The sequence below is a fragment of the Corylus avellana genome, chromosome 5 (assembly GCF_965113065.1).
Source record: "Corylus avellana chromosome 5, dhCorAvel1.hap1.2, whole genome shotgun sequence".
In the NCBI taxonomy this organism is placed as follows: Eukaryota; Viridiplantae; Streptophyta; class Magnoliopsida; order Fagales; family Betulaceae; genus Corylus; species Corylus avellana.
In genome coordinates this window covers 714414-725490 of record NC_142494.1, presented here as the reverse complement: position 1 = coordinate 725490, position 11077 = coordinate 714414, and the positions used below count along the sequence as shown (strand labels likewise).

Here is an 11077-nt window from a genome sequence, read left to right as displayed (position 1 = left end):
ATAACAGATAATGTTCCTTACAAAAACCAATAAAAAGAATTAGGGTAAAGCCCATAAATGATTTAAGGCTATCATATTTATCAGAATATTCATTGAATTTTAGAAAGTGATAAAATTGTTCTTTAAGCTTTCGGAGTTTATAAGACTAGTCCTTCCATCATGTACAGTACTTAGGCCACTCGTTACCTGTACAAAATGCGTCACGTCTCACCCTATCAAATGTTGCTACGTGTACATTCAACAAATCTCCTAAAACTTTTTTTTTTTGCTAATATGGTTTAATTTTTCTAAAGTAGGTGCCCCTGCTGATCAAGTGGTTAGGCTGTTTCTCAGAAGAAAAAAAAACAATGGAAAGTAACAAACGCGGTCTTAGCACTAAGTTGCTTTTAAATTTCTTATGTATTCATTACTTCAGACTGTTTCTGGTCATTTGACTTCCTTAACAAACACTCTGTTTCTATCAAATATAAACACAATCGTATATGCTCTTTTTTGGATATCCACCACAAAATATTCTCAAAACTTTCATTCTAATCATGTGTTCTTATATAGAGGTCCCTCAGGCATTCTAATTCGATTGACAGGGATAAGATACTCTTGTTTAGATTTTACGCATAAAATTTCTACTCACCCACTGTAGTTTCTCTCTCTGTTTTTTTTTGTTTTTTTTTTTTCTTGGTTAATATTGCATAGGATCCTTTAAATTTAAAATATAACAAAGGAAGTTGTCTAAAATAAGGGGGAGAAAACAAAGACACATGCAAACTCACAAACACAAACACTAAGATATTACATTGAAACTTGTATAGGCTTACAAAAACATAAACATTTATACTTCAAATAAAAAATAAAAAAACATTTATAATTTATCTAAAACATTTTATTTAACTAAATTTAAATTTATGACTGTTAATTCAGAGTTTTTTGAATTGGCTGGATTCGTGTGAACAAAATACTTATGTTTAATTGGTTTATTTTAATGTGCAGTATGTGAGATAGCAAAAATAAGTTAGATAGATGAATTACACAATGATTCGTCTGAAGACTCGTTTGCACCACGTCCGGACGAGAAGAATGAATTGTTTCCAGAAAGCTTCGTCTGAACCCCGTCTGCACCACCGTCCGGACGAGATAGCTATACAAGAAAGTCTGAGAGCTTCGTCTGAAGTCTCGTCTGATGTACCGTCCGGACGCAATAGATATGACAGAAACCCGAGAGCTTCGTCTGAATCAGCGTCTGCACTACCGTCCGGACGCGCCGCTCCAGAGAACTAGAATTAGCATATTTAACCTAGCTTCGTCCGAACGGTCATTGATGTCGTTCGGACGACTAGTAAGTTGCAGGTATATTTTACGAAGAAACTAGTTCTCGTCCGGACGAGCTACTCGTCCGGACGCCTTATAGCAGATAAGGTTGTTAGCTTTCAAATTTGTATTTTGGTTGGACTAGGAGTCCAGTTTCTATATATATGAAACTGTGCATAGAGGTAAAGGCACGATTTCTAATTAGGTTTTAAGAGATCTTGGGGGAAATCGAAGTCAACCGGAGTTCCGGTGAAGGGAGATCACGTAGAAGGAACAATCCAGATGTTCTGGAAGAACTACTGCGGTAGCAGATAAGTGGGTCGCTTGTCTGGTATACTTGAATGTCAAAGTGCATAGGTTATGTGAGCCTTCGACATTAAGATATTTCTTGTTATTCTACTGATTTAGTTGATTTCCTGGGTTTGGCTGCCCCGGAGAGGTTTTACATTTAGAGAGTTCTCTAAATGGTTTCCTCTTCGTAAACAAATCTTTGTGTTTCTTGATGGTTGATTTATTTCCGCACATGATTGTTTAAATTGGGAGTCGATTAGTTTTTCAATTGGTATCAGAGCAGGTTCACTAGTTTGGATTTATTTCCTAAGTGTGATCCTAGACTCCTCATAAAATGGCTCATACTGTTGCACCAAATTCTCTTCCCGTCTTTGACGGATCAAATTATTCTTTTTGGAAAATTCGTATGAGAGCATATCTCAAATCCGTAGATGTTTGGCACATTGTTGAAACTGGATGGACTCCTCCAGTTAAAGCAATTGCTGAATGGACTGCGAATGAAAAGAGTGACTCTTCTGCAAATGACAAAGCTTTAAATTCCATATTCACATCTATCTCCATCGAAGAATTCTCAAGAATTTCTCGATGTGTGATAGCAAAAGAAGCATGGGAAACATTGGAAATTACTCATGAAGGAACTCAAGTTGTTAAAGCTTCAAAACTTCAAATGTTGGTTTCAAAATTTGAAGAGATTAGGATGCAAGAGGATGAGACATTTGATGAATTTTATTCTAAGCTTAGCATCATTAGAAACAATACTATAAATTTAGGAAAGAAAATGTCTGATACTAAAATAATCAAGAAAATTTTGAGATCTCTACCTGCTAAGTTTATTCCCCAGATTGCTGCTATACAACAGAGTAAAGATCTAGAAAAAATGAGAGTAGAGGAACTTGTAGGTTCACTGCAAACCTTTGAGCTTTTGTTACCCCAGTCAAAAACCTCAAAAAATGTTGCTCTCAAGATCAAAACTCCTAAAGAAAAATCTAGGGATTCATCCAGTGAGGATTCAGGAGATGATGAAAAAATTGCCTTGATTGTTCGAAAGTTTCAAAAAATTTTCAAACCTAAATCTGAGAATTTTAAGAGTAGGGATTTTAAAAAATCTGGGAATGATAAACATGAAGGTAGAGAAAATTCCCAAGACAGAAATGTCTTGGATCAGAAAAACAAATTTCCTCGTGGTCGTAAGTGTCATGAGTGTGGAGGTATTGGTCATATCCGTGCTGATTGTGGGAATTTGAAAAAATTAAAAGGTAAGGCTTTTAATGTGACTCAAAGTGATGAGTCAGATAATGATGACTCTGAAGAAGATGAAGAAGAAAATGTTAACTACTTAGCCTTTACTGCTTCATATGATAATCAGTCATATACCTCAGGTGTGCAAGATGTTTCTGAATATGAATCTGATAATGAGTATGATCTTCAAACTGCTTATAATCAAATGTTTCAGGAGTTTAATAATCTGAGTCAGCTGAATAAAAAGAATGTGAAGAGACTGAAAGAAGTAGAGACAGAGAATGAAAACTTAATTGAAAAAATTAGGTTCCTAGAAAAAGAGTTGGATGAGTCAAAAAGTCATCTTAACAAATTTTCAAGTGTTAAACTTGATAAGATGTTACATGATCAAAAGTCATCAAATGATAGGTCTGGATTAGGTTTTGAGAAGTTTGTACATTCGAAATCAAATGATGCTTCTACTTCAAAAATTATGTTTGTTAAACCCAAGATGAAAGAAGTAGATACTGAGTCTGATTGTTTACCTATAGATGTGTCTCTGGATAGGAAGAGAAAAGTTCAGTTCAAAATTCCTCAAAAGAAAGTGTCTGAATCTAAGTTCATTCCCACCTGTCATTACTGTGGAATCATTGGACATACTCGTCCAAACTGTTTTCAGCTTAGAGCAAGACAACCATGGTCCACACAAAATGTTCCCAGGAAAGATGAACCTGGGATTGGCAAACAATTGCTGGTGTTAACTGCTCAAGTAAAACTTATCAGTGAAAAATTAGCTACTCTTTCTAATTGTTCTGATTTAAAAAAATTTCCTCTCAAAACTGATAAAGTTCAGAAAAATCAAGTTTGGGTTAAAAAGAAAGATAATCTATGTCTGGTTGTTCATACTGCTTTAAGTGTGCTTAATTCATGTTTGTGGTATTTGGATAGTGCATGTTCTAGACATATGACTGGTGACAAGACATTGTTCAAGGAGCTCAAAGAAGGCAGAAGTGGAAACATTACCTATGGGGATGGTAGTAAGTCTAAGGTAATAGGTCAAGGGATTGTGGACATTCCTGGTGTACCTTCTCCTCAAGATGTGCTCTATGTGGAAGGGCTCAAAGCAAATCTTCTGAGTATCAGTCAATTTTGTGACAATGGTCTTGTAGTTCAATTCTCAAAGAAAGAATGTAGCATATTCGATGCTCAAGGAAAATGGTTAATGGGAGGAGATCGGACATCTGATAATTGCTATGGTATCTCTCCAACCATGCAGACTAAATGTCACAAAGCTTCTATAGACATTGGAGAATTGCGGCATCAGCGGTTGGGACATATGAATTATCATGATCTAGTGAAAATAGCTAAGAAAGAAGCTATAAATGATTTACCCAAAATCAACTATCTGGAGAAAGGAAAATGTGGACCATGTCAGCTTGGAAAGCAAACAAGAAATCCACATAAGAAAACCTCGGGTATTTGTACATCCAGAAACTTAGAGCTTCTTCACATGGATCTTATGGGTCCGACACGGACAGCTAGCTTGGGAGGAAAGAGATACATTCTAGTAATTGTGGATGATTACTCACGGTACACCTGGATCAGTTTACTTAAAGAGAAATCTGAAGCATTTGATCAAGCCACTATGTTGTTTAAAAGGATCCAAGTTGAACAAGATTGCTCTATACAGAGAATTAGAAGTGATCATGGCAGAGAGTTTGAAAATTCCAGTTTTGAAGAATTCTGCAAAACTTTCGGAATTAAACAGGAGTTTTCTTCTCCTATTACTCCGCAACAGCATGGGGTCGTTGAGCGAAAAAATAGAGTGATTCAAGAAATGGCTCGGGTAATGATCCACTCTAAAAAATTGGCTCAACATTTCTGGGGAGAAGCAGTACACACAGCATGTCATATCATAAATCGTGTGTTTCTCCGCCCCACAACTGACAAAACTCCATATGAACTTTGGAGAGGGAAGAAGCCAACAATGAAGTACTTCCGAGTGTTTGGGAGCAAGTGCTATATTCTCCGTGATAGAGAAAACCTGGGAAAGTTTGAAGCCAAGAGTGATGTAGGGATTTTTCTTGGATACTCCACCATTAGTCGAGCTAGTCGAGTATACAATACCAGGACAAAAGTGGTTATGGAATCGATTAATGTTGTAATTGATGATGAATCGATCACTGATCAAACTGGGGGGGAGCAAACTGAAGTTAATAATCAAGGACATGGCATATCTGAAGACATTCCTGCTATTAACAATACCACTGGACCATATACCTCTGCAGATATTAGGCACTCCCCTTAAGTTGAAGAAGTCAGAGAAACATCTCAAGCTAAAGAAGTTAGAGAAACACCTCAGTCCCCACATCCGGAGATCATAACCAAAGAACCTTCCTCTCGGGTTAAGCTCAATCATCCTCCAGAAAATTTATTGGGTACTGTCAATGAAGGTAGACGACTGAGAAATCGGGTTGTTAATCAAATGTCATATTCCTGCTATTTATCTCAACTGGAACCCAAGAAAGTTACTGAAGCACTTGAAGATGAAAGTTGGGTTATTGCTATGCATGATGAGCTGAACCAATTCACCCGAAATGATGTCTGGAATCTGGTACCAAGGCCAACAGATCACAATGTCATTGGCACAAAATGGATTTTCAAGAACAAATCTGATGAGCATGGTACGGTGGTACGCAATAAGGCTCGACTAGTAGCTCAGGGATATACTCAAGTTGAAGGAGTTGATTTTGATGAAACCTTTGCTCCTGTTGCAAGGTTGGAATCCATTCGAATTCTGCTAAGTATTTCCTATCATCTCAAGATTAAATTGTACCAGATGGATGTCAAAAGTGCATTTTTGAACGGAATTCTACAGGAAGAAGTATATGTAGAACAACCTAAAGGATTTCAAGATCATCAATTTCCTCATCATGTCTATAAACTCAAGAAAGCTCTTTATGGACTCAAGCAAGCCCCGCGAGCATGGTATGAACGGCTCACTACATATCTCCTCAATCAAGGCTTCATCCGAGGACAGGCTGATCGGACCTTATTCATTCGAAGAAAAGGTGAACACAAGCTAATTGCACAAATCTATGTTGACGACATCATTTTCGGTGCCACGATTGACTCTCAGGCACACATTTTCTCTGAGGAAATGAAGACAGAATTTGAAATGAGTTTGATTGGGGAGTTGACTTACTTTTTGGGCTTCCAGATTAAGCAATCCAGCAATGGTATTTATGTCTCACAAACCAAGTATGCTAAAGATCTGGTCAAAAGATTTGGCATGGACGGCAAAAGTCATGCTCGCACTCCTACGAGTACAAGTGTCAAGCCCAGTACTGATTTCTCTGGAAAATCAGTTGATCAAACAATGTATCGAAGCATGATTGGGAGCCTCCTATATCTCACAGCCAACAGGCCCGATCTATCATTTAGTGTAGAGGTATGTGCAAGATTTCAAGCCAACCCAAAGGAATCTCACATGACAGCAGTCAAACGTATACTCCGATATGTAAATGCAACTGCTAACTTTGGTGTTTGTTTTTCTAGAGATACAAATCTAGAACTTGCAGGTTACTCCGACGCAGACTGGGCTGGAAATGCGGATGATCGGAAAAGCACCTCTGGTGGATGTTTTTATGTCGGTACGAATATGGTGGCATGGATGAGCAAGAAACAAAATTCGATCGCTTTATCCACTGCTGAGGCAGAATACATAGCTGCAGGGAGCTGCTGCACACAGTTGATCTGGATGAAACAACTCTTAGCTGATTATGGACTTACTCAAGCAACGATGAGTATCTACTGTGATAATACAAGTGCCATCAACATATCAAAGAATCCAGTTCAACACTCTCGGACCAAGCACATAGACATTCGTCATCATTTTATCCGTGACTTGGTAGAAAATCAGGTGGTATCTCTTGCTTATGTGTCCACTGAAAACCAATTGGCTGATCTATTTACCAAACCTTTAGATGCATCTAGGTTTGAGTATCTTAGGAATGCAATTGGTATATGTAGTATGACCTAATCTATAAATTTGCATCTCTAGGATAGTTTTTATGTTAAAAATCTTTTCCTAGTGCCAAAGTTCATACTGTTAATTTTTTCTTGTTTTGTTTAGTTTTAGTGTGCTGCTTTATTTATTAGTTTTGTTTTATTTTGCTGCATTAAAAAAAAAAAAAAAAAAAAAAAAAAAAAAAAAAAGGTTATGTTTTTTTTTAAGTTTTTTTTTCTTTGTTTTCTTTATTGGATGCTTTGGGCTGGGTCTATGTGCTTATGACCACCACAGTTCAAAATCTCATGTTAAGTCATGTTCAGTTCTTTACAAATGGGTCTATTTGGCATAATGCATTCTTTGAGCTTTTATTTATTGCATGAACTTGATAAATGATTATGTAGCTTTTCATGTGGGATTTGTTTTATGCTGATCATGCACAATTTAGAGTCGGTCTATTTTTTAAAGATTGTGAAAAAGGGTTAAGGGTCACATTGTAGGTGATGTATGGTTCAAATACTCGGTTAAAATTGACCAATTCACTAGTTGAACCTATCTCCCAAAAACTCCTGCATTGTTGTGCACAAAGCATATGGCATTACTCTAAAAGAGCAATGTTGAACTTCAAGGTTCTATGTCATTTCTGTTAAAAGAATCCCTATAGAAAAAGTCAGTGATCAAATCATTACGGAAAAATACGATTGCTAAAGGATTTGAAATAACCAAATGCGTGCTCTATAAAATGATGTATTGGATGAGGGATTCTAGGCCCTAGCATTATAAGGTTTGTCTTTAACCGAGTGTTTGTTTCAGTCATTACATGCAAAGTTTTGTTTAAGATTTTTTTCATCAATCTTAAAATTTGACTGACCTCTCACACACTTCACTTTTCAGCATGATTATATTTGTCCCATTGGCTAACTAATGTTCATAAACTCTTGAATCGTGTATGTGTCTGCTCAAATGGTGTTTCAATGCCCAAGTGATTCCATTTTTGTTTTGAACTCATGTACTTTCCATGCTATTTTGTTCCAAAATGTTCTGTGCACTGTGTCCCCGTTTTGGCATTCAGGGGGAGAAAGAGTGTAATTTGGTGATATTGAAACTACAAGTTCAGACGCCTCGTCCGAACGCCCCATGCGCTCGTCCGGACGATATCGTGTCAGACACAAAATTTTTTTTTAAACAACCGCGTATTGCTCTGTTGGACCTCATTTTGAAAGTTTTGTTTGCTTGTTTTTTTCTTTCTCTACTCTTCTCCATTGCAATCGTGTGGCTCTCTCTCTCTCTCTCCCACAACTCCGACAGCTAGTTTGATCTTATCTGTTTCAATCATTTGCACAGGTACTTTTCTTCATTCTATTCTTTTTCTCTTCTTCCTCCAACTGTTCGGAATTAGAGTTTCTTTTCTGTTGTTGTGTTGGGTGCAGTTTTAATTATAAATAGTTTAAACTCTATAATGAGATTGGCAGAACTGAACATAGATTCCATTCCCATGTATTTAGGATGAGTATTCACTTGTGCTCCAATTTTTTTTTCATCATATTGTTTACATGCCCACCAAGTGTTTGACAAAATGTCTAAATGACAAAATTTTTGGTTCACCCCATGTCTTCCTTATTACTTTCCTACTTTTTGGTATGTTTAACTCTTTTGCCAACTCATGCACTCATTTGTGGTATTTTGTGTCTTGGTATTATGCAATTTATAGTCTTGTGTGTAGGATATGGCGAGTGGATCTCTCTCTTCAAGAAAATTACCCATTCGCACCAAGACTAAGGCTAACAAGAGAAAGACAATGGAGGATGCTATACCAGTACCCACTTCAAGACCTGATGTTGGGTTTCGATTTCGGAACAGGTCTGCCAAGAAAACGTTTCAGGAGCGCTTTCATGACCGCACTATCATTTCTGAGAGATCGGTAAATCTGTCTGATCTTCAAGAGGATCCATTCACTATCATCTCTCAGATATTCACTTAGAGGCAATGGAACTACTTTCTATCACCTCCTACTCGTCCTTTCATAAATCTGGTTCGGGAATTTTATGCCAACATGGATATACAACCAGACACTAATGAAGACGCCGAAGAATCTCTACAGATTATCACATTTCTTCGTGGTGTCCACATTGTCGTCACCTGTGAGGTAATAGCTGAAGTCACCGGAGTTCCACTCATTGAGGATTCTGGTTTTCCATTTTCACAAGATGAGTTTCCTTCCAAATCTGCCATGTCAAAATTATTCATTCCACCAGACTCATACAATTTTTGGCGCGAAAATATGAATGTCATTCCCCTTGGACATCTTTCTCATCATGTGAAATTATTGGCTAGAATTGTTATGAACAATGTGTTTCCCATCGATCATCATTCAGATCTTGGTGTGGCACGAGGAAGCTTCATCTATGCGCTTCTCAAGGATGTTAAGATTGATTTCGCATCTCATGCTATTCGACTCATGCAGGCTATGTTCATTGAACATTCAGTTTCCCTGCCATTTGAAAGTCTCATATCTCGCATCATTGCCAAATTTATTCAAATTCCTGAATCTGAACCAACACTCAAGTCTCTTGGTCCTTTTTGCAAAGCCACGGTGAGTCGATCAAAAGGTCAAATGCGATTGCGAGGAAGTGTGGATTTTGATAACGACACTGCTGCCACTACAGCCACTGCTGGACCCTCAGGAGTCCCTACTACCGATTCACCAGTGTCTCTAGATGATATAATGACTAAACTGAATCTCATGGCATCTCAAATGACAGGTTTTTCCTCCGTCCTCTCTCAATTGCAGAAAGATGTTCACGACTTGAAGACCAAGTTCATGAGAGACTCTGTAGCAGGTAGCACCATTGCCGATCATGTTGATGAGCACTTTCCGAGTGATCCACCTGCTCAATCTTAGTCCCTTTGTTTTTCGTCACAAAAAGGGGGAGTGAAGTGAAGTTTGTTTATGTTTTAGAACTTCAACTTATTTTGATTTGCAACTCTTATGGTTTCAATTTTCTCAAACTCTTATTTTGATTTGCAACTCTTATGGTTTCAATTTTCTCAAACTTGTTTTAATTAAAGTTTGTTTCGTAAAATTGAATTAATATTTTGTCAACGAATAGCCAAAGGGGGAGTTTGTTAATTCAGAGTTTTTTGAATTGGCTGGATTCGTGTGAACAAAATACTTATGTTTAATTGGTTTATTTTAATGTGCAGTATGTGAGATAGCAAAAATAAGTTAGATAGATGAATTACACAATGATTCGTCTGAAGACTCGTTTGCACCACGTCCGGACGAGAAGAATGAATTGTTTCCAAAAAGCTTCGTCTGAACCCCGTCTGCACCACCGTCCAGACGAGATAGCTATACAAGAAAGTCTGAGAGCTTCGTCTGAAGTCTCGTCTGATGTACCGTCCGGACGCAATAGATATGACAGAAACCCGAGAGCTTCGTCTGAATCAGCGTCTGCACTACCGTCCGGACGCGCCGCTCCAGAGAACTAGAATTAGCATATTTAACCTAGCTTCGTCCGAACGGTCATTGATGTCGTTCGGACGACTAGTAAGTTGCAGGTATATTTTACGAAGAAACTAGTTCTCGTCCGGACGAACTACTCGTCCGGACGCCTTATAGCAGATAAGGTTGTTAGCTTTCAAATTTGTATTTTGGTTGGACTAGGAGTCCAGTTTCTATATATATGAAACTGTGCATAGGTGGAGCTCGATTCCTTGTCCATGAAGGATATTGTCACAAAAAGAGAAAGAGAGAAATAGAGGGAGAAGGAGAGTGGGATGAGAGATAAAACAGAGAGATTGATAAACAGAGGGAGAGGGATGAGAGATAGAAACAGAGAAAGAGGGACAAGATAGAGGCATTCGTGCGCTATTTTTTTTAAAGAAGTTTCCAATAGGAAAAGACGATGAAAAATAACTGGGTTGGCGAGAGAGTTTCTCATACGTGTGTTTCTCAGCCGTTACCTTGTTGAAGGTTTACCTTTACACACTTTGCTGATACATTCATCAATGATTTCTAATTTACACTACACAAACTAGGAACAGAGCCAATAAACAAACAAGATTGTTTAATATAAGGAAAAAAAAAAAAAAAAAACCAAACAAAAACAAACAAACAAACAAACATACACAACAGAGGCAAACTCACACACAAATAGTAAGACATTACATTGAAATTTGTATACGCTTACAATTCCATCAAGCATCCTATAATAATGCTATAAACATTTATACTTTTCCAAAATAATTTAT

At 37.5% G+C, this 11077-nt stretch overlaps 1 protein-coding gene across 1 annotated transcript; it reads left to right on the top strand.

Annotated features, from left to right (window-relative positions):
* Positions 1-2002: 2002 nt before the first annotated feature.
* On the top strand, positions 2003-5122 carry LOC148585182 (uncharacterized). The gene is made up of 3 exons (XM_088516341.1): positions 2003-2239; positions 2438-2804; positions 2889-5122. The coding sequence occupies exons 1-3, from the start codon at positions 2003-2005 to the stop codon at positions 5120-5122; spliced, it is 2838 nt and encodes a 945-aa protein (XP_088372467.1).
* The last annotated feature ends 5955 nt before the right edge of the window (positions 5123-11077 follow it).

Coding starts and splice junctions, on each gene's coding strand:
- LOC148585182 (XM_088516341.1), top strand. CDS start 2,003: ATGAGAGCATATCTCAAATCCGTAGATGTTTGGCACATTGTTGAAACT. Junction 2,240..2,437: donor TTACTCATGAAGGAACTCAA/GTTGTTAAAGCT, acceptor TTTATTCCCCAG/ATTGCTGCTATACAACAGAG. Junction 2,805..2,888: donor TAAGTGTCATGAGTGTGGAG/GTATTGGTCATA, acceptor GTGATGAGTCAG/ATAATGATGACTCTGAAGAA.